This window comes from Plasmodium falciparum (genome assembly GCF_000002765.6).
Source record: "Plasmodium falciparum 3D7 genome assembly, chromosome: 13".
Taxonomy (NCBI): Eukaryota; Apicomplexa; class Aconoidasida; order Haemosporida; family Plasmodiidae; genus Plasmodium; species Plasmodium falciparum.
Window position 1 is genome coordinate 1640001 of NC_004331.3, and position 25000 is coordinate 1665000.

A 25000-nucleotide genomic window follows, 5' to 3' on the forward strand; every position below is an offset into this window, starting at 1 on the left:
CATCATAATAATAATTATTTTAATGTGTACACATTAGATAATAAAATGTTCATGAAAAAAAGTAAAAGCAACATGAATGACCCCAATAGTAATATTACATATAATATGATTAATAACGATGGTATATGGAATATGAAAGAATATCCTTCTAATATAGAAAACTATGATTATGTAGATATTCCCAATTTTCCATACCAAACGAATAATCAATTATATAGTGCAAACAATATTGTACCTCCTTTATATGGAAGAAATTATAAAATACAAGAAAATGGTGATTCAATAAATGGATATAATACAAATGAATATATAAAACATGGTACTCATGTAGGTAGAATTAAACCATTTAATGTTTTGGGTGCATGTCAATTACCATCTTTATGTACTCCATCTTATACTACTAGTAATAATAATAATAATAATAATAATAATAATAATAATAATAATAATAATAATAGTAATAATAATAATAATAATATACTGTTTGGTCCTTTTGAAAATAAGACACTAAATATGCCATATATATTAAATGATCAAAATAAAGAATATATATATCCATATTTAAATAAAGGAATGAATGAAATAACTAATGATTATAATATGATGAGTACGAATAAATTTATATCACCAAATTATGAGTACCTTATGACAAATCCCAGATCTCCATATTATATGCTTAATTATATAAATGAAAAGAAATTAGATATATTTAAAAAAATTACATTATCCGTAGGAACATCTTTAGATGATATGATAAATATCATGATTGCTATGTTAGAAACATCATATAAATCTATGCAAATTAATAGAAATAAAAATAAAGTTAACTTGTATGATTTATATCCTTTTTATAATCCTGATCAAAATTATACAAGAAATGAAAGACCTACGTTAAAAACAGGTAGTGCATTTCTTGACAAGGTTAATTCTACATTGGACGCTACACTATTAGAAAAACATAAGAATCTTCCGAAAGTTTTAGGTAGGATTCTAATTCCTAAAACTCAGAAAACGGGAAGTATAGTTATGGATGGAATAAATAAAATCTTAGATGGATTACTGGATGAACCTATATCTTATCATCAGTATGATTATTTTAGTGATAAATTCGAAGAGGAAGGAAAAATAAAAGGAGCAATATGATATAATATCATAAAGGGAAATAAAAACATATATATAAATATATATATGTAAATATATATATATATATAAATATATATATTTGTATATATAATGTATCTATGTATGTATGTATGTATGATTATTTTTTTTATTTTTTTATTTTTTTTTTTTTTTTTTTACAACACATTAATAAGTAATACATTAAATGAAAAAAACTATATATCATAATATTTTTCCAGGTTTTATTTCGTTTTCAAAAAAAAAGAAAAAAGAAAAAAACTGTACATGATAAATATTTATTTTTTACACATTTCTATATATATATATATATATATATAATATATATATAGAATTTTATGCATTATAGTTACATTATACTGTATTCTTTATCGACTATGGCTGTTCAATAAATAATTTACCTTTTTGTTATTTATAATTTAATAAATGTACATAAATAATATACATATATATTTCATTTTACTTTTTTATTACACCTTTGTATATTAAAAGGAATTAATGAACTATCATTGGCATGTACATACTTTTATTTTAAAACTTAATAATGTTATTAAAATTTTGGATTAATACATTTTAATTTCAAAAAAATAATAGAAAGAACAGATAAAAAATATAATACATATATAAATAAATAAATATATATATATATTTTAAATAACACCATTAACATGATTTAAAAAAAAAAAAAAAAAAAAAAAAAAAAAAAAAAAAAACATATAGTAAGAATATTTTGAGAAAATCTAAAACTATTCTTTTTTTTTCTTTTTTTTTTTTTTTTCTTATGACAATCATGTATAAATTAGGGCATTTTTCCTAAAATGTAATTAAATATAAACACTAACATATATATATATATATATATATATATATATATATTTATTTATTTATTTATTTAGTTGTTATGTGTGTGTCGAATGTAACTTTAAAATAAAAATTTTTTGTGAAACCTATTTCTTTCTTTTTTTGCTTATACATATAATGATTTACAATGACATTTTAACATTATGTGCAAATAAATTAAGAGGACTAATTGATTCAAAGATATTTATTTGGTTGTTAATATTTTTTAGAATATTTAATTGTTTATTTGTTGTAACATCATTTTATCCTGATGAATATTTTCAATCTGTAGAAATTGCTCATTTTTGGGCTTATGGATATGGACATATGTCATGGGAATGGGAACCTTGTGTAGCATTAAGATCAGTGATAACTCCTTTTATTTATTATGTATTATTTTTATTTTTAAAACTTATTAACATAGATCATCCTGTTTGTGTATTATACATTCCTAAATTATGTCATGGTATATGTGCTGCTTTGTGTGATTTAGGTATTTATAAATTATTGATATATTGGTATGTTGAATTGTATAATGACGCATGGATAAATGAAGATAATATAAAACGTAATGAGAAAGATGAAAATAATGGAAATAACAACAACAATAATAATAATAACAATAATAATAACAATAATAATAATAATTATTATTATCATAATAATATATTATACAACACAAATGACATTATTTCTACAATTCTATGTTGTCATTTTTTTTGTTGGTTTTATTTTTATTCCATATGTAGGACATCCTCGCATTCCTTTGAATGCTTGTTTAATATATGGGGTGTATATTTTTTATCACAAAATTATTACCCCTTGAAAAATCAATCAAACAAAATAGAAAAGATAGACTTATTATTACAGAACGATGTAATCATACAAAAAGGAAAGAAACATTTAAATGAATGGACAAATTTAAAAGAAAGAAGGAATGATCATCATTTTGATACATACGAAAATAATTTTATATATCATAAAGGAACACAAAATTGTAAACAATATGATAAAAATATGGTTGATCAAAATGTTTGTGGTCAAAATATGGTTGATCACATAATTCAGAACAGGAACAATTTGTGTAGGACACATTTTTATTCCTCCAAATTTAACAAAATACAAGAGGCAAAAAATTTATTATTTAGTTTATTCTTTAGCTCCTTGTCTGTTATATTTCGTCCAAACGCTTTAGTATTTTGGTTATCTTTATATATACTATATATTATAAAGAATATATTTGAAAAACAAAATAAAATAAATTATAAAGAAATATTCAAAATAGGTATTACGTACACTTTTTTTTTCTTAACTATTATTATTATAATTGATTCTTATTATTTTGGGCACATTACATTTCCCTTTTGGAATTTTTTTGTTTATAATTTTTTAAGTGGAAACAATAAATATTTTGGAGGGCATTCTTTTTTTTTTTACTTTGTATGTGTTATACCTTCTATATATTTAACTTTAACACCTTTTTTGTTTTATGGTTATTACATTATATATAATAATATATTGAATAAGGTGAAGTATAAGACAATTAATATATATATGTATATATTGAAACGAATTGATTGGATAGTATATTTAGTTACACACTTAGAAATCCTATCTTTATCTTTCAGTAAGCATAAGGAACATAAAATTGTTATAGGATATATACCGTTTCTTACAATTTTTGTTGGATATGCATTATATATAATAAAATTACATTATAAAAAATATAATGGCAAAAATGGAAAGAATATATATAATAATAATAAAATCCAATATGGTAATATAACCATAAAGGGAAGAAATAAATATATTTTTTTAATTTCATCTTCTCTTTTTACAAATATAAGTTTTTTACTTCAATTTTTATGTATTCTTTTTTTCTGCCTTATACATAACAGATCACCTGAACATGTAGCCTCTTATTTTAGAAACTTAGAAACGAAAGATGATCAAAATATTTATATATTTATAACAAATTGTTATGATATACCTTTATATTCGCATATACATAGAAAATTCAATATAGGATTTTTAGACTGTTCTCCTTATGACACGAGTAATGATGAAGCTACCAAAAATTGGAGAAAACGTATATATGAAGATAAATTTAAGGAACAATTTTTTAATATTTTTCAAGAAAAAAAAAATAATAATCATCATATAAATAGTACATATGGAGATACAATTACTCCATATATAATACCAGATAAATCATTTTATTGGTTTGGTCATCATCATTTTAATAAAAAAAATAATTTTCAATATATTTATCAAAACATTAATTTGTCATGTTTAAATTATAGATTTCATATACCTTTACAAGGACAATTACCTACTTATATAGTTACAACAACTATTGAACTTACACATTTACAATTATTTCTGAGTACATATAATTATAAACTTGAAACAAAGCCTTTTTTTTCTTATTTTATGATAAGTGAAGCAAAAGGAATAGTTCCAGTATATCATTACATATTCAAGAGGGTTCCTTCCTAAGTATATCCACGGACATAAATATATATATAAAAAAAAAAATATATATATATATATATATATTTATTTATTTTTATTTTTTTTTTTTTGTTCATAAATTTTAATTTTTCGTCAATATTTAAATATAGCATAATGCTCATTTGTCATATACACTTATTGCATATCATATGAGAATAAATATGCGAGCATAGACTTTTTTTTTTTTTTTTTTTTTTTTTTTTTTTTTTCATTTCTTATAAATAAAATACAACACATTGGTAATATTAAATTGAACAGTATCACATTTTTAGTGACAATTAAAAAAAAAAAAAAATATATATATATATATATATATATATGATTTATTTTGTAATTAATATAATAACATACTATATATATACCTATAGCATATACATTTTGACGTCTTTTCTTTTTTTTTTTTTTTTGAAAACTTGAGGGAAATAAAAATTAGAAATATATAATTGGAAGTATCATTTTCTTAATTTTTAATAAATTATGAATACATACGGCATAAATATATAAATAAATAAATAAATATATATATATATATATTTTTTTTTTTTTTTTTGTCGATTAATATAAAAATATAATGGATATGTATTCATTGTATCACTCTAATATCGAGAATCAACTAGCAAAAGAATTAGGTTATATAACTAAAACACGGTTTGACAATATAAAAGGGATAAGCATATTTATGTTTATGTATATATATACATACATACATACTGTCTTTCCGTAAATAAAATATATAGATCTAAACGCTTTTTTTTGGTTCATACCTTATAGAGAAGTTAACCAAATTAATGACGACGATAAGAATTATTATAAAGAATGTAATTACAAACTCTTCTTTTTTATTATCCAACTACAACAAAAAATTAAAGACTTGGAAAAGGAAAACGAAAGTTAGAGATAGCAAATAAGAGATAAGAATTAAGAGATACTATGATTATTTTAATAAATATAATAAATATATATATATATATATATATATATATATATATATATATATATGTATGTATGTATGTATGTATGTATGTATGTATGTATGTATTTCCTTTGTAGAGTTAAAATACTTGTTGAAGAAATATAATAGGGAATCCATTCATAATGACAACAAGACAATAAAAAGGGCCTTGTTGGTAGTAAGCTTTGTAATATTTATTATAATTTTCCTGTTATTCTGATATATTAAAGGAACAAGAAAATAAAAATTAACATAATGTAATATAATATTATATAATTTTTTCTATATTTTTTCCTGTTTCATATTCCAATTTAAATATAAATAATATTAACATTTTAAAATAAATAAAATGTGTGCATATTGTTCAAATAATTTTTTATCTTTTAAAGATAAACAACAACAAAAAAAAAAAAAAAAAAATAATAAAAATAATAAAATAATAAAATAATAAAAATAATAAAAATAATAAAAATAATAAAAATAATAAAAATAATAAAAAGTGGAATTAATTAAATAAATATATATATATATATATATATATATATATTTATTTATTTATTTAAATATATTTATAATTGTTGGTATAGACTTAGAAAAGGATGCAATAATGTTGTATTAACATATAAGTTGAAAATAAAACATTTAAAAAAGTAAAACTTGTTCATATATATCATTTAATATTAAAAATGTAATAGAAACTAAATGTTAATATATATATATATATATATATATATATATATATATATATGTGTTTGTATTTTTTTTTGAATTATGTTTAATATTAAAAAGATCATATAACAAAATTATTTTTATTATTATTATTATTATTATTATATAGACAAAAAAAACAGATTTTATATAAATATAATATATACGAATTCTTTTATGAATTTATATATAGTTGTTGTTTTCCATTTATGGATGAATTCATCTTATCTTTATTTTTTTTTATATCACTGTCATATATAAAATTATCCATATTATTATTTAATTGTGTATTTATATTTTCTTGCGACATGTTGATATTTTTTTTAATTTCTTCATCGACACAAACACTTTCATGTTCGTTACTTAATGGTACAGAAACAAATTGGACGTTCTTTTCTTCTTCTGTCACGATTTTTTTATCACAACAAGTAGAAAGCAATCCCTTATTCATTTTTTGTTTTCTTGAATAATGATGTATATATTCTTCAGGTATTGGTAAGGAACCTTCCGGTGAATTTAAATCATAATAATTATAATCAGGTATTTCTGTATTATTCTTTTTTACCATAACAGGAGAAATTTGTTTAATTCTTTGTACTGGATATGGTACTATTAAAGGTGGTGGACATTCTAAGTTTACATCAAATTTTGGAATTAATTTCTGTACATATACAATTTTTTCTATTGGTTTCCATACATATTTAACTTCATCTACATATTTTGGTACTTCAATAATTTTAGGAACTCTTTTTTCAACTGTATCTACAATAACTTCTCTTTCAACAAATTTATCTATATATTTAATTTCGGGTACTTCTACTTCTACAATTTTTTGTTCTCCTATATATTTGACCACAGGTCTGGGTACTTCATGTATGTCCCACTTAGGAACGAACTTATGAGTATATCCAGTAATTATTGGAATAATTATTTCTTTATCTACATATTTAACATTTGGTATATTTACATTAGATTTCATGATTTCTATATTTAATGTTGGAACATCATGTTTTATATTTTGATTATATACTTTAGGGATAACTACATCTGTTACTTCCACTTGTGGAATTAATATTATCTTATCTCTTCTTAATATTCCTTGTACAACGGATACAGGTATTATAGGTTGTGAACATAATAGTTTTAATTTCCCATCATTAGTCCATGACCATAATTTTTTATTATCTTCATTATTATCATTATCATCAATATTAGTTCTTATAGGGAAACCGTTCTCATCATATTCTGTATCCACATTTGATAAATAATCTTCTTCATTATAGGGGAAATGATAAGGACTCACCTGTCCTGGTATTCCATATTCTTGTACTTTAGGACATAAATATTGTCTTGCTTTACCTAAATTATATAAATCAGGATTATATTTCACATTATCACTCTCTAAATTATTTTCACTTATTACTTTTGAATAATCATCATCTACAAATTCACTATCACTTGATGTCTTATTTACTTCTTCATAAGCACTATGACTTTCGCTCATATGCATACTATAACTTGGATCTGCACCTTCATCATAGTTAATTTCTGATTTTTCGTCCATTTTTTTTTTTCTTTTTAAGGTATTAATTTTTAGTATATATGTACAAGTGTTTATGCTGAACGGAAATCCTGTTTTTTTTTTTTTTTTTTTTTTTAGCAACAAATGAATGAAGAAAGAACATATAAATGTATATATAATATATATATATATATATATATATATATATATATATATATGTGACTTATATTAAATATAAATAAGCAAACAAAAAAAAAAAGGACAAGTCCTAATTACAGTTATATAATTTCGTTCTTATATATATATATATATATTTGATAAGTACACAAAAAAAACAAAAAAACACAAAGGGTTAGAATTAGGACTAACCAAATAGGAACATACAAAATTGTTACAACAATGTTAACGTTTTTTTTTAAATGAAAAAGATATTATTATTATTTTTATTTATATTTTTACATGTATTTGTAAATTCTTGTGTATTAATGTTGAAACGTTTAAGAAAAATTGAAAAAAGATACACATATATATATATATATATATATTTATTTATTTATATATATTTTTTATTTTTTCCTTGTCATGTTTTTTTTTTAAATGTGTGCACGCATAAAAATCTATTTAAGAAATGTGAAATTAAAAAAAAAAATTAAGGAAAATTATTTGCATGTTCAGGAAATTCTACAAAAACGTTGTTAATTTCCTGATCAAGCAAGGTAAAAATTTTAAAATATTAACAAAATATTTAAGCTACATAAAATAATGTTTATATATATATATATATATATATATAATTACATATTATAATAAAAATTGTATAGCCAAATTAAAGACATAGAGATCCATTAGAGGAATAAATAAAAAAAAAAAAAAAATATATATATACATATATATGTTAAATTTTATGTAAATCATTTTCTATATTTCCTTTTTAAAATTAATTAAAATAACATTCATCGAATTAGTTTTGTATATATTCCTTGAACAAGAAAAAGAAATTATGATATATGTTCATTCTTACTAATGCAATTATAATAATTACAAAAAGGTAGAATTATATAAAAATAAAAGAGAATCTCTTTTTTTTTTTTTTTTTTTTTTTTGTGATTCTTTATTTTTAAGGAATATTATTACACTTTATGTTATTTTCACAATATCTTATAGAATGATAAAGAAAATACTGTTTATATATTTATAATGCTTGCTCAGTGCAAGACGTGAGTAAATATATCTAATATATATATATTTAATTTAATCAACATATATTTTTTTATTTTATTCAATTTTTTTTTACTTTTTTAATTGTATTTAAATAGTTGTAATTTATTCAAAAAAAAAAAAAAAAAAAAAAAAAAAAAGGAAGGAAAGAAATATAAAATAAAATAATAATAAATTGAACATGTATAATAAATATATCAAATGATAAATTAAAAATTTTAAAATATGATATCATCATCCTTTTGGGTACAGGCGTAATTATATTGTCTCTTGGAAGCATTATAATCTGGTTACAAAAAAAAAAAAAAAGATGAATAAATAAATAAATGAAAATATTTATTATATTAAACTGTTATATATATATATATATATATATATATATGCGCATATGTTTTATTTTCTTACCACCATCTGCGTCAGTGTCAATATTTGAATCCTTTAATTTGTCAGATTTCTTTTCCTTTATTTTTTTTAACCTAAAAGGTGAATGTGACAAATAATAAGAATGAGTTTTAAATTTGAAAAAAGAAAGAAAAAAAAAAAATACATACATATATACATACATCCATATATATATATATATATATATATATATATATATTACACGTTTGTATAATAATATCACTGTTATATTTACCTGTAGAATTCTTCTCTTTCTATTTCGTCTAATTCTTTTATAATATAATTTATACCTCCATCTAACCTTGGGAGCACAATCTATATTAATACAAAATAATAAGAAAAATATCATATCAAATGTTTATATTAATTTAGTTAATTATAAAAAACTATGAAAGTTATTCTTCACATATTTATTTTATTTTTTGTTGGTCTTACATTATTTAGTGCGTTAACTCTCCTATTAGTCATTTTGATTTCTTCATCAAGTGAAAAAAAAGCTACCTATAATAAAATAAAAAAAAATGAAAAGAAATAATAATATAAAACATATTATATTATATTATATTATATTATATTATATTATATTATATTTTTGTGCGTGTGAATTACCTGCATAGATGCTAATTTAACTAACATATTTAAACACTGTAAATAATTTTCCCTGGTATTATTAATAACTTGACCTCCTGCTGCAACACCTAAATTTCCTAACACATCAACAGTTGGGTCAATATTCACTTGAAATATTGGTAATTTAACACCTGCCACATTATTTGTAGATAAGGATAAAGTTACAACGGGTCTTTTTATACCTTCAATAATTTGCCCTTTAAAATCTCCAGCTGCCCAAACTGATTTAGCTAGAGAGAAGGATGCGTTCCTCATTTCCTCACCCACTTTTGTTTTTGTCTAACATTAAAAATAAATAAATATAAATAAATAAATAAATAAATATATATATATATATATATATATATATATATATATATATATATATTTATACACATATATTATATATCCCTCTTGTCATACCTTTACTATATCTTTTAACACATCTCTAAAATGAATAAACAAAGCGTCACTTTTTTTTTTTAAGAGAGAATATCCCTGGAAGGCGCTTTTTTTTTTCTGTTTCATAAGTTGCAACGTTCTACAAAAATAAAAAAATAAATAAATAATATAAAATATCTCATCACATATATAAACATAAACATAAATATAAATATATATAAATATATATATATATATATATATATATATATAGGTAATATATTCATTGCATATTTATAAGAGTCTATTATTTTCATTTTACATTCTCGAAGGTACTGGTGTAGATTCGTCTAAGGCCCCCATTATTTAAAAAAAAATAAAATAAATTCAAATAAATTATTTAATAAATTAAAATAATAATATCATGGATATATTTTAATTTCCCACACTATTCATAGAAAATAAAAATAAAATAAAAAGAAATAAAAAGAAATAAAAAGAAATTAAAATAATAAATATTGAAAAATTATAGATATAAGCACAAAATTGTAAAATATTATATATCCATATGTATATGTTTACATTTATTTATATCTTTATTAACAATAATCTTTAAAAAAAATGACATTAAAAAAAAAAAAAAAAAAAAAAAAAAAAGGACGTATTTCGTAACAGTATTTATTAATTATGACTCTTACATATTAATGTTATTAAATACAAACATATGAATATACATGAGAAGAAAAAATTAATTTTACATGTTACAAAAAAATAAAATAAATATAATATATATATATATAATAATATAATATAATATAAATAAAATACAAACGGTTTTAATGAAATATTTTTATCTATCAAACATATATTATTTTAAATGTATATTTTTATTAAATACCAAAAAATTGAATTATTTTTTTTTTTCCATCACAAAAAAAATAAATAAATATAAATAAATATATACATATATTATATATATATATATATATATATATATATATATATATAGCGAAGTTTTTGTTATCTTATATATTTATTGAATGTGTAAAATGTATAAGGCTTTATTCCCACACATCATAATGATAAAAGAAAAAACAGTGTTTAAATAAAAAAAAAAAAAAAAAAATGTATACATTTAAATACATAAAATAAAAGTGTTTCTTTTTTAACGACTTCTAATGATATTATGTAATATATTAATTTATAATATATATATATATATATACATACATATATGTATGTATATGTGATATGAATGTAAATATTTATACATACATACATATTATATTATATATATATATATATATATATACATATAATAATAACTTTTATCATTTCATTTTATCATTTCATTTTTTTCATTTATTCCATATTTAAACTTTCAAGTATATAATGTATAAATTATAAAATTTAATCGTGATTTTATTATTATTATTTTTTTTCTTTCTTTCATTCTTTCTTTTCTTTTTTGTTTTTATATAATTTATAAATATATAAAAATAAAATAAAATTATGGTATTTTATTCTTCATCCATAATTTTGCAAACTCTCAAGTTGGGGAATTATACATAAAAAAAAAAATATATATATATATATATTTTTTTTTTTCTTACTTTTTTGAAATGAAAAAAATAAAAATAAATAAGAAGGAATATAAACAATATTATCATATGCAATATATTTTTATATTATATATATATACATATATAATATATTTTTTTTGGATTTCCTACCAACATGGGCAAAAAAAAAAAAAATAATTTAAATAGATTAAAAAATATATTTATGTATAGTATAATATTTACATATATTAAACAGTATATATATAATATATTTTACTTCCAATATTTATATAAAATATATAATTGTAATATATTTTTAAATATAAGATGATAGAACAACGTTGTAATTTTTAAAAAGAATTTAAAAAAAATATATTTATTTATATGTAAATAAAAATATTCACGTTATATAGGCTTCGGCTATGTATATATATATATATATATATGTATGTATGTATTTATTTATTTTATCTTCTGATGGTTAAAAATTTTGTTTTTGATAAAAGAAAAGAAAAATTAATACTATACAAAAGTTAATATATAAATATGTGTTATATATTCCTTTAAAAGTTATAAAAGATGGTAAAATAACAAAATATTTTATTTAATGGCTCTATAATAGGAAGGGTTGATATTATATTTCCTTATCATTTGTAGGAATAAATAAATTAATCAAATATTATATATATATATATATATATATATATATATGTATATATTTCATAAGTGTTTATCTTTTAAATATACCATTATACCTTAGCATATTGTATACTTGTGTTTATATATTTTACTTTATAAAATATTTAATTGATTACGTTTATTTAAGAAAAAGTCTAAAAAGTTTGCACGTTTGCATAAAATAATAATAATATATATATATATATATATAATATGTATAAGAAGAGAACAATATATATATATTTTTTAAAATAATAATAAAAAAAATTAATACATAAGAAAAGAATGGGATGTATAAAATATATATATTTATATTATATATTTTTTTTTTAACATAATTAAAAAAAAAAAAAAAAAAGGGGTGATAGAATATTTCATTTTTCTTTTTGTATAATATAAAAATATATCTTGATATATATATATATATATATATATATATATATATATACAAAATAAATATATATTTTAGGTAGAAAAAAAAAAAAAAAAAAAAAAAAAAATAAATAATTCAAAATAGGAAATAGGAAAATATATATGTCTATATACAGTTATGCTTTCTTGTCCTAGCACATAATAAAAAGAAAATACACAAGTATATATATCTATATATATATATATATTTATGGGGACACAATTGTGATATACACATATATTTCACTTCCTATATCTTATTTAATATATGTTTTATTTTTTGGCCTTATTTTTTTTGTCTGGTTTGTTTTGCTTTGTTTGTTGCGTGTTTTCGTTTGTTTTTGTTTTTTTTTTTGCTTGTTCTTTTTTCTCTGATTTATCATTTTTAATATTGTTTGTTTTGTTTTGTTTTTTTTCTGTTTTATCTTTTTGTTCTTGTTTTGTATTTAGTTTCGATTTGGATGCAGTTTTATTAGTTTTTGATAAGCTTTTTTTAACTTTTTTTTTTTTTGTAGTTTCTACATCATGTTGTTGATTTAATTCTGATCTATATTTATTAAGAAGTTGTTTATATTCTTTGAGTTGTTGTTTTTTTTCTAATCTACGTTTTTCTTTAGCTTGTAAGAGATTTCTTTTTCTTAATAATCTCTTTTCAGTTACAAGTCTTTGGATTTTTGGTTTAATAAATTTGGTCTTACCATTTTTAGTAATAGCTCTACCTATAACATATTTTCTTACATCATCGGATTTATCTAAATTGAATAATTTCCTTATTTTGCTAGCTCTTTTAGGTCCTAGTTTTTTACCTACGGCTTTATCCGTTAAACCTGGTATTTCATTTACACCTTTTTTAACTAATGTTAAATTTAATGCTGATAAATCTTGACCAACAATACAACCTCTCACGGACTTTCTTTTCCTTTCACCCTTTTTCCTGGGTCTATAACATTTCATACCTTTCTTAAATAATAAACGAACACGATTATTAGTTAACACACCCTGAATCATAGGAAAACCTTGTTTATCATTACCTCCAGTGATTCTAAATACATAACCCGTAAATTCTTCGCCTATTGAATCTCCAGGTACAGCATTTCCTATCCTCTTTTCCATAAAAGGTAATAACTTCTTTTCATCGTCGATCTCTATGCTTTTTTGTACATTGTTAAGGGGGTTAGAAATGTTCAGCTTCATTTTGTTCTAATATGGGAACATAAATATTAAATATATGTATATAATAAAAAAATATTAATATATATATATATATATATATAATAATATATTATCTACAAAAAAAAAAAAAAAATATATATATATATATATATATATATATATATGGTGAAATTATTTTAGCACTTAATCATATATATATTTGATGATGCTGCTTAATAAATATATATATTATTATTATTACATAAAATATATAACACCATAAATAGAAATATTAATATATATATTATATATATATTTAAATATATATTTATATTTATATTTATATTTACATATTTATTTATTTTATTATTTCATTTTTTTTTTTTTTTTTCTTACAGTTAGGGTATAAAAGTATATAACTTCTTTTTTGATTCTTTGAATTTATCAAAATATTAAAATGCAAAAAAAAAAAAAAAAAAAAAACTTAAATTAATAAATGTAAATTTTTATTTAATTTTTCAAACACGTACTCTTTTTTTTTTTTTTATTTATTTATTTATTTATTTATTATTTCATATACAAAAATATGAGAAATAAATTATACATATTTTTATAATTTTTATATAATACTTATAATTTTTTTTTTTTTTTTTTTTCCTTCTGTTTAAAATAAGGAATATGCTTATTTATTATTATATAATATATAAAAATATATTGTAATATTACTTTTAATATATATATGTAATAATAATATATATATATTTAATTTTATAAATGGATCTTAGATTATGTTTTTTTTTTTTTATATATATATATTTATATATATACCCATATTAAAAAGAAGATATAAAAATAATTATATAAATAATATATACTATATATTTAATTATTTTATTACATATATAATAAATATTAGTATGTATATTTTATGATAATAAATACTTCTGCTTTTACATATATAATATAATTATATATATATAATAATATACATTTATATTAATATATTATTTTCTTATTATTTATAAAATTTGAAAGAAAGAAAAGAAAAAAAAAACACCACGCACTCAAAGTTGGATTATTAAAAAAAAAGAAGAAAAATATAAATGTTTACATATATATATATATATATATATATATGTATATGTTCTTTTTTTTATTTATAATAATATAAATAAATATCTATATATATTTTACTATTATATGATAATATTATTATACTATGTATATTATATATATATATATATATATATATTATATTTTAAATAAAAAGAAAGGGCTTGAAAAAAAAAAAAAAAAAAAAAAAACTTATGTAATTAATAATAATATATATTTATATAAACTTATAAGAAGAAATACATATATAAATACATAATATATTAAATTATATAAGGAACAGTGCTAATTCTTTTTTTTTTTAAATTGAATATTTATATATATAAGTTTATATTTTTTTCTTATGTATATATTATTTATATAATATATAAATAATTACACCCCCTCCAACAACATATATATATTATATTATATATATATATATTATATATAATAATATATTAATTATAATTATATAAATGTTGTATTATAATCTAATTTTATTTTAAAAAATTATTTTTTTGTAAATGGTATATTATTAAATTATATTTTTATAAATATATGTATATATTTATAATATATTTTGTTTATTTATTTATTTATTTATTTATGAAAGGATAAAGTCAAAGATAATGAAAAAATTATGTATCATATTATATATAATATATTATATGGATACATATATTTTTTTTTTTTTATCACTCCATGGGGTTGTAGATATAACATATAAAATTCATTATGTATTATTTTCTTTGTTAACCTTAAAAAAAATATTTAAAAAATAAAACATATAATATTAATATGTTTATATATATATATATATATATATATATATATGTATGTATAACCTCTTGAATGTTTATTCGATTAAGGTCAAATATTTATGAGAAATAGTGCAAAGATATGATCTTTAATTAAAGGATAGAAAACAATTTTATACAATAATTATATTTTATTATTCCTTTAATATTATTATCGTTTAAAATAATTTTTATAAAAAGTTAAAGCGGTTTTTTATCTTCATTTTGTTGTATTTAAAATGTGAATTACTCATCTTTCAACATTTTTGTGTTCAAAAAAAAAAAAAAAAAAATCAAAAGGAAATATAATTTTTGTGAATATGAAAATGTTTATAAATTATCTCCTTTGATGGGATTTAAAAAAAAAAAATATATATATACACAAATGAACAAATAACAAAAATATATTGATTATGCTTATTATTTTTTAAAAAAATCTTTAAAATACTAGACAATTTTGCTTTGTACTTTATGAATATATTTATGCGTTTATAAATATGGGATAATATTATATATATATATATATATATATATATCTATATACATTCTTTTTTTAAAGTCTTTAAAATATGTCCACCAAAAAAAAAAAAAAAAAAAAAAATATTATATATAAGTTATTATGTATGTATGTATGTTCTATATTATATATAAATAAATTCCCCACAAAAAAAAAAAAAATAAAATAAAATAAATTGGTAATTAAATTATTATCACATTTTGGACACGTGCACATATATTTGATACATGTTATATAAAAGTATATAAATTTTTGTTTTTTCTTTTTTTTAATTTGAAAATTTCATATCAATTATTTAAAAAAAAAAAGAAAAATTATAATAATTAAATAATAATATATATGAATATGCGATTAATATCATATATATTAATATGTATAAAAATAAATAATAATAAAAATAATAAATATTAAAAATAAAAATATATATATATATATATATATATAAATATATATTTATATATATTTATTTATTTTATGCATAACCCATTAAAATGTGTTCCGTGAGGATTTAAAAAAAAAGAAAGAATCAACTTGTAAAAGGAAAAATAATTATTCACACAATAAATATATTTGAGTTAAAGATGTTTTAAGAAAAAAAAATTGTTTGTTCATGGGGAAAATAAAATAATAGTTATACAAACGTTTGATAATAATAATATATGACTATTTTGAAGAAATAAAGTTTAACATTAGCTTAAAATTTATAGGCGAATAGGCAATAAAAAAAAAAAAAAAAAAAAAAAAAAAAAAAAAAAAACATATATATATATATATATATATATATGTTTGTGTAGTGTATTTCTTTTTTGTGTGCATAGTGGATGAGGACATACACACACACATAAGTTGATACATACATATATATATATATATATATATATATATATTTATTTATTTATTTCTATATTACGCTACAGTCTTATCGTTAATAAATTCACGTAAAATGCATTTTCGAAGGTGTATACGAAAATATTGTATAAATAAAAAAATTGTTAACCCCTTTGAACATGTACAGAGAACTTTAAATGAGAAGAACTATTATTATTATGATATTAACGAACTGCATGATAGCAGAATTAAGAGTTTACCATATTCGATAAGGGTTTTACTAGAATCTGCTGTTCGAAATTGTGACAATTTAAAAGTCAGTGAAAAGAATGTAGAAACTATATTAGGATGGAAAGAAAATTGTAAGAAGAAAAAGGAAGTTCCTTTTATGCCTACGAGAGTATTATTACAAGATTTAACGGGTGTCCCATGTATTGTTGATTTAGCTACCATGAGAGACACAGCCGAAAAATTAGGATGTGATGCAGAACGAATTAATCCTTTAATCCCTGTAGATTTAGTTATTGATCATTCTGTTCAGGTTGATTATAGTAGAAGAGAAGATGCTTTAGAATTAAATGAAAAGAAAGAATATGAAAGAAATTTAGAAAGATTTAAATTTCTTAAATGGGGTATGAATTCATTTAAAAACATGTTAATATTACCACCTGGTTCTGGTATAGTTCATCAAATTAATTTAGAATATTTAGCGCATTGTGTTTTTAATAAAGACAATTTACTCTATCCAGATAGTGTTGTGGGAACTGATTCACATACAACCATGATAAATGGATTAGGAATATTAGGATGGGGAGTAGGAGGTATAGAAGCTGAAGCAACCATGTTAGGTTTACCAATATCTATGACATTACCAGAAGTTGTAGGTATAAATGTGGTAGGGAAATTATCTGATTATTTATTAAGTACAGATATTGTTTTATATATCACATCTTTCTTAAGAAAAGAAGTAGGAGTTGTTAATAAATATGTGGAGTTTTTTGGAACAGGTTTAAAAGATTTAAAGTTAGCTGATCGTGCTACTATATCAAATATGGCGCCTGAGTATGGTGCAACTGTTGGCTTTTTTCCAGTCGATGATATTACCTTAGAATATTTATTACAAACTGGTAGAGATAAAGAAAAAGTTGAACTTATAAGAGAATATTTAATGAAAAATTCAATGTTTAATACTTATAAAGATAATGTTGAATATACCGATGTATACACATTAGATTTATCAAAACTAAATTTATCACTTTCTGGACCTAAAAGACCACATGATAATGTATTACTATCAGAATTACATAAAGATTTTACTATGTGTTTAGAATCTCCTATAGGATTCAAAGGATATAACATAGCAAAAGAAGAGCGTGAAAAAAAAATTTCCTTTGTGTGTTCTAAAGATGGAAAAGAATATGTCTTATCTCAAGGTAGTGTTGTTCTTTGTGCTATTACGTCATGTACTAACACTAGTAATTCGTCATCTATGATAGCTGCTGGATTGTTGGCAAAAAAAGCTATTGAAGAATTCGGACTTAAAAGTTTACCATATATTAAGAGCTCGTTATCACCAGGTTCTAAGACGGTTCAGAAATATTTAGAAGCAGGTGGATTATTAAAATATTTAGAACAACTAGGTTTTTATAATGTCGGATATGGATGTATGACGTGTATTGGAAATAGTGGGCACCTAGATGAAGAAGTTGAAGAAGTTATAAACAAAAATGATTTAATTGTATCCTCTGTATTATCAGGAAATCGAAATTTTGAAGGCAGAGTCCATCCTTTAATTAAAGCTAATTATTTAGCTTCTCCGGTATTAGTTGTTTTATTCAGTATTATTGGAAATGTGAATGTAGATTTGAGTAATTATACTTTTAATTATAAAGGAAAGAAAATTAATGCATTAGATTTAATTCCACGTAAAGAAGAAATTGAAGAATATGAGAGTACATATATAAAACCAGAAATGTATACAGAAATATATAAAAATATTAAATATGTAAATAAATATTGGAATGATATACAAATAAAAAAAAATAAGTTATATGAATGGGATAAAAATTCGACATATATACATAAACCACCATATTTTGAAAATATGACATTAGAAATAGAAAAGATACAAGATATAAAGGATGCACATGTTTTATTATTTCTAGGAGATAGTATAACAACAGATCATATATCACCGGCTGGAATGATACATAAAACATCAGAAGCATACAAATTTTTAAAGACAAAAAATATCAAGGATCAAGATTTAAATACGTATGGAGCAAGAAGAGGAAATGATGAAGTTATGATAAGAGGAACATTCGCAAATATTAGATTAATAAATAAATTGTGTCCAGATAAAGGACCCAATACAATACATATACCTACAAATCAATTAATGTCTGTATATCAAGCAGCTATGAAATATAAACAAGATAACATAGATGTAATAATAATTGCTGGAAAAGAATATGGTTGTGGGAGTTCAAGAGATTGGGCTGCTAAAGGTCCAAATCTTTTAGGTGTTAAAGCTGTTATAGCCGAATCATATGAAAGAATACATAGAAGTAATTTAATTGGTATGAGTGTCTTACCTTTACAATTTATAAATAATCAAAGTCCCCAATATTATAATATGGATGGCACTGAAAAATTTACTATCTTATTAAATGATGGTAATATTAAAGCACAACAAACTATTAAAGTTCAGATGAACCAAAAAGGGAAAATCATTATTTTTGATGTTCTGTGCAGAATAGATACCGAAATTGAAGAAAGGTATTTTAGAAACGGAGGAATTCTAAAATATGTTTTAAGATCATTAGTTAATGAAGCTAACAAATAATTAATACAAAAATGTATAAAAAGTAAATAAAAAATAATTAAGTAAAATAATATGTAATCGATAAGAAGAACGTATAAATATTTGCATATATATATGTTCATGTGTTAATATATTATGGATATAATTATTTTGCATTTTATTTTTCAACATATATATATATATATATATATATATATATATGCAGATACATATATTTTTTTTATTTTTTTTATTTTTTTTATTTTTTTTATTTTTTTTATTTTTTTTATTTTTTTTATTTTTTTTATTTTTTTTATTTTTTTTATTTTTTTTATTTTTTTATTTTTTTTTTTTTATATAATCCTTTTCAAGGGGTTAACCCCCAATATATTTTTACGTAATAATTCTGAATCATTACAATAATATGTTCTTTTCATTATGTATTTTTTTGTATGTTAACAATACATTTGTAAATGTAATATAAATATATTATATATTTATAAAATATTTGTTTTTCTTGTTTTTTCTTATAAACTTCCTATATTTCAATTAAATTAAAAAATATATTTTTTTTATATGTTATTATAATATAGAACCATTAATTTAAAATATATACATAAATAAATAAAAATATATATATATATATATATATATATATATATATATATATTTATTTATTTATTTATATTATGTGCAAGTCGGATTTTTTTTTAAATATTAGATTATATAAATATTTATAATCTGTTATATGCTCTTCCTTGTAATTTATATGCTTAATAAAGTAGCCCGAAGTATACAGAAAGAAATTCTTTTTAATGCTCTTGTCATTATATATATAATAATCGCTTCCAATATTTTTTATTATTTTATTCGTACTATTAAAGAAGAATGGGAAGACATATTTATAATTAAAAATATCATTATTTTTTAAAATAAAAGGACTAAGGAAATGTTCATTATCATATTCATAATTATAATAAAGAAAGAAATGTTTAGGTCCATCTATTTCAATAATATGATTATTAAAATATATATCACAAAAAAATGTCAGTATATTTTTTTCATTATATATATTGTTATCATTATAAATATTTTTTATATTGCTACTTATATAATAGTGTGTGAGACTAGTTTTAATTTTATTGTTTTTATTGTTTCTTATATTATTAAATAGGTTTTGCTGGTCTATATATTTTTTTTTATATTTGTCTGAATAATATGGATCCAGTTTGTTATTTTCTAATATTTTGCTTTTGAATAAATTATATATGGAACATAAAAAATTAGAAATATGTTGATTATTATTATGTTGATTATTATTTCTATGATTATTATCATTATTATTATTATCATTATTATTATTATCATTATTATTATTATCATTATTATTATTATCATTATTATTATTATCATTATTATTATCCTTATTATTACCAACTTTTTGTTCCTTTCTTTGTAATCTTTTGTACATAAAAATGTTCAAATATTTATCATTACACAAGGGATTCCTATATATGTTATAAAGCTTTCCTTTTATATACTCATGCTTGTTTCCATTTTTATTATTTTTTAAAAATACATATTTTTTATAAACATTACATTTACGATGATTTTTTCTCATTAATATATTTAATTGCTTTGCACACTTGTACTTGACATAATTTTTCATTCTTACTTTTGGAAATATATATAACTTTTGTAAATATGAAAAAAGAATTGGCATAGATGTTTCTACATATATTGTTAAAAGTATAATGTTAGATAAATAATTTTCTGACACGTATATAGAAGATTTATGAAATATCGTGTTTGTATATTTTTGATTTTTATATAAAGATTGGAATTGATCACAAGTATGCACATAATTAATGTTAGATGTATTAAATTTGTTGTTACTACTTTTATGATTAAGCCATGGTTTTTTTTTATACAGATATTTAAATAGATTTAAGATTACATATTCAAAATAGGTTAATTGTAACAAGTGTAAGTTTGTTATTTTTTTGATTTTTTTTTTGTTTTTGTGTTGTTTATTTTGAATAATATATACTTTATTAAATAATAGATCATGTATTATTTTATTGTCTACATATTCTTTTCCATATATGTTAATATAAAAGTTATGGGATATTTTAAATAATGAGGACATATTTTTTATTGTATTTATACGATCATATTTTTTTATCCTAGATATTATAATTGTATCAACAAATTTATTAATTCCATATAAAAGGATGTGTTTATTATAATCGTTATATATTTTCCTATCTTTCAACAGAAATAAATTAAATTTGATTAACAATATTTGATATAAATATGTATAATGTAAATTATATTTTTGTAATAAATAAAATATTAAAGAACAGTAATATATAGATTTATTAAATATATAAGAATTATAATATAAATAACATATATAATAAAAGCTTTTTTTTATATTTATTATATTTAAATATTTTATACTATTAAGATATTTTTTTAATACATTTATATTTAAATATGTACTACAATATTTTCTTCTTAAAATTATATATCTTATATATTGATCATTAATACATTTATTTATTAAATTATCCATTAAAATATGTTTACATTCATTTATATTTTTAATAATGAAATTGTCTAAAGATTTCATTTTCTTTCTTTTTTTTTCTACATTATTTTCTTTTTTCATTATATGTTTATATGTTTGTGAAACAATACTACAGCTAATATATATAAATAATAAGCAAATTTTGTTATTATATGTGTGTGGATCTTTATATTTATCATTATGTATATTATCCTTTTTCTCTTTACACATATAATAATTAAAACAAATATTTTTATCATCACTATAAATGTTTTTGTCATACAATTCGTTTTTATCATTTGTATGATGGTGGTATTTATTACTTATTCTTTCTTTTTCTTTTTCTTCCACATTTTCGAAACTCTCCTTATTTATTGTTATGTTTACATTGGAATATATTTCCGAGATAATATTTAGTTCATTTATATTTAGCATATTACTATTCTTGGATAAATAATATAGGTAAAAATCTAAAGTAAATAAAAAAAAATCCGTATACATAGAATATATATTTTTATTATTCATATAATATGATGCATCATTTTTTTTATTATTATTATTTAATCTGTCCTGGTATTGTAAAATATGTTTAAAAAATATATGGTTTACATGTATTGATGAATTCAACAAATAGGTGTTCTTATCACGGTATTCTCTTAAATTTTTTGAATACAACAAAGACAATAGTTTAATTATTTTTTCATTACTATTCTTTTTATCTACGTACTGAAAATATTTATATAAAATTAAATTGGGGTCCCTAAAATTGGAAGAATTTAAAATATTATTACATTTATTATATTCATCTTTATTTATATTTAATAAGGATATTAATTTTATATATACATCAATATTTATCTTTGAGTTGTTATATAAATAAAACTTAATTAAAAATTGATTATAAATCGAGCAGGTATTATCATTCTTATTATGGTAATAATGTTTATTATGATTATTATGATTATTATGTTTATTATAATTATTAACTAGCCTTCCCCATTTCCTATAACAAAGTCGAAACGACTTCATTCTCAAAGAAGAAAAAGTTTTTTTAATTTTTCTTTTTTATTTCATGAGTCATACATTATTTCTTTCTCTATTTTTATTTACAAATCAAATATATAAAAGAATGAACTATATAATCACCTTAAATATTTTTACCTTTCCTTTTTTCATTTAATATTTATACATGTATAATTATTCACATTTAAAAAGAAATTATCCTAACTAATTTGCCAAAAAAAAAAAAAAAAAAAAAAAAAAAAAGTTTAAAAAAGAACATCACGTTCGAATCATACATATAGATAAAGATATGAATATTAAAATATATTCTGTAGAACTATGGAAAGTATTTTATAATTTAACTTAAAAAAATATTTTTATTATTAATACATATGTTATTATATTTATATATATATAATATGTGCTCATATTCATTTGTTATAAATATATAAGGAATAATATAAAAATGATAACATGTGTAAAATATAATTATTACAGAATTGTATATAGTACATAAAACAATATATATATATATATATATATATGTAATATATATATTTATATATTTATATAATATTATATACATTATAAATTAACACAATGCCCTCATAGTATAAACAACTTATATATTTAAGCGTGACCTATTAAAATTTATAAATTGAATATTATATATATATATATATATATATATATATATGAACAAAAAATTATAAATTCCCTACATTTAATATTTATAATTATATACCTAAAAGAATATTAAAATATATATATATATATATATATATGAACAAAAAATTATAAATTCCCTACATTTAATATTTATAATTATATACCTAAAAGAATATTAAAATATATATATATATATATATATATGGATATATTAAAATATATATGTGTATAATTATGACACATATATATAATTATTTTATTTTTTTTTTTATTTTTTTTTATATAAAGAACTATGTTGGTTCATTATAATGATAAAAAATATAGCAGAATCATTTTATATTTATAACATATGTAAATTAAAAAATATGTCCATAAAAAATTTATACATAAAGTAATAATTTAATATATATATGTGCGTGTGTGTATCATGTACCATTCCCTGATTTTGTGTATAAAACTAATTTAAGTGAATGTCAAAACAATGCTGAAGCTGAAACGTGTAATGAAAACGGTTTCAAATAAAAATTTTCGTTTCTCCATTCGTAATTTTAGTTTATGTAAAAAAATATATTATAATGGACCTAAAGATACTTATATAAATTCAGGCTTTGAATTAAAAAATGAAGAC

The 25000-nt window shown here is 19.1% G+C and overlaps 9 protein-coding genes across 9 annotated transcripts in view; 5 read left to right on the top strand and 4 right to left on the bottom strand.

Moving 5' to 3' along the window:
• PF3D7_1341500 (inner membrane complex suture component, putative) overlaps positions 1-1143 on the top strand; it is a gene marked incomplete at both ends in the record, with an annotated part of 1527 nt that extends 384 nt beyond the window's left edge. The window contains one exon of the mRNA XM_001350100.1: positions 1-1143. This exon is cut by the window's left edge and continues 384 nt beyond it. Within this exon, the coding sequence (XP_001350136.1) occupies positions 1-1143 (1143 nt within the window).
• Positions 1144-2118: 975 nt separating this feature from the next.
• Positions 2119-4479, top strand: PF3D7_1341600 (dolichyl-phosphate-mannose-glygolipidalpha-mannos yltransferase, putative; the record flags this gene model as incomplete). The annotated part of the gene is made up of 1 exon (XM_001350101.1): positions 2119-4479. The coding sequence occupies one exon, from the start codon at positions 2119-2121 to the stop codon at positions 4477-4479; it is 2361 nt and encodes a 786-aa protein (XP_001350137.1).
• A 586-nt stretch (positions 4480-5065) lies between these two features.
• Positions 5066-5666, top strand: PF3D7_1341700 (conserved Plasmodium protein, unknown function; the record flags this gene model as incomplete). The annotated part of the gene is made up of 3 exons (XM_002809015.1): positions 5066-5142; positions 5266-5384; positions 5545-5666. 3 exons carry the CDS (start codon positions 5066-5068, stop codon positions 5664-5666), a joined length of 318 nt encoding a protein of 105 aa, XP_002809061.1.
• A 663-nt stretch (positions 5667-6329) lies between these two features.
• On the bottom strand, positions 6330-7718 carry PF3D7_1341800 (inner membrane complex protein 1k, putative; the record flags this gene model as incomplete). Its single annotated transcript, XM_001350103.1, has 1 exon — positions 6330-7718. One exon carries the CDS (start codon positions 7716-7718, stop codon positions 6330-6332), a length of 1389 nt encoding a protein of 462 aa, XP_001350139.1.
• A 1394-nt stretch (positions 7719-9112) lies between these two features.
• Positions 9113-10649, bottom strand: PF3D7_1341900 (V-type proton ATPase subunit D, putative; the record flags this gene model as incomplete). Its single annotated transcript, XM_001350104.1, has 7 exons — positions 9113-9180; positions 9300-9370; positions 9532-9611; positions 9732-9797; positions 9906-10205; positions 10329-10446; positions 10609-10649. The coding sequence occupies 7 exons, from the start codon at positions 10647-10649 to the stop codon at positions 9113-9115; spliced, it is 744 nt and encodes a 247-aa protein (XP_001350140.1).
• A 2561-nt stretch (positions 10650-13210) lies between these two features.
• PF3D7_1342000 (40S ribosomal protein S6) lies at positions 13211-14131 on the bottom strand (the record flags this gene model as incomplete). The annotated part of the gene is made up of 1 exon (XM_001350105.1): positions 13211-14131. The coding sequence occupies one exon, from the start codon at positions 14129-14131 to the stop codon at positions 13211-13213; it is 921 nt and encodes a 306-aa protein (XP_001350141.1).
• Positions 14132-17441: 3310 nt separating this feature from the next.
• PF3D7_1342100 (aconitate hydratase) lies at positions 17442-20171 on the top strand (the record flags this gene model as incomplete). Its single annotated transcript, XM_001350106.1, has 1 exon — positions 17442-20171. One exon carries the CDS (start codon positions 17442-17444, stop codon positions 20169-20171), a length of 2730 nt encoding a protein of 909 aa, XP_001350142.1.
• Positions 20172-20811: 640 nt separating this feature from the next.
• PF3D7_1342200 (conserved Plasmodium membrane protein, unknown function) lies at positions 20812-23730 on the bottom strand (the record flags this gene model as incomplete). The annotated part of the gene is made up of 1 exon (XM_001350107.1): positions 20812-23730. The coding sequence occupies one exon, from the start codon at positions 23728-23730 to the stop codon at positions 20812-20814; it is 2919 nt and encodes a 972-aa protein (XP_001350143.1).
• Positions 23731-24853: 1123 nt separating this feature from the next.
• PF3D7_1342300 (tetratricopeptide repeat protein, putative) overlaps positions 24854-25000 on the top strand; it is a gene marked incomplete at both ends in the record, with an annotated part of 792 nt that continues 645 nt past the window's right edge. Inside the window, one exon of the mRNA XM_001350108.1 lies at positions 24854-25000. This exon is cut by the window's right edge and continues 645 nt beyond it. Coding sequence (XP_001350144.1) covers positions 24854-25000 — 147 coding nt within the window.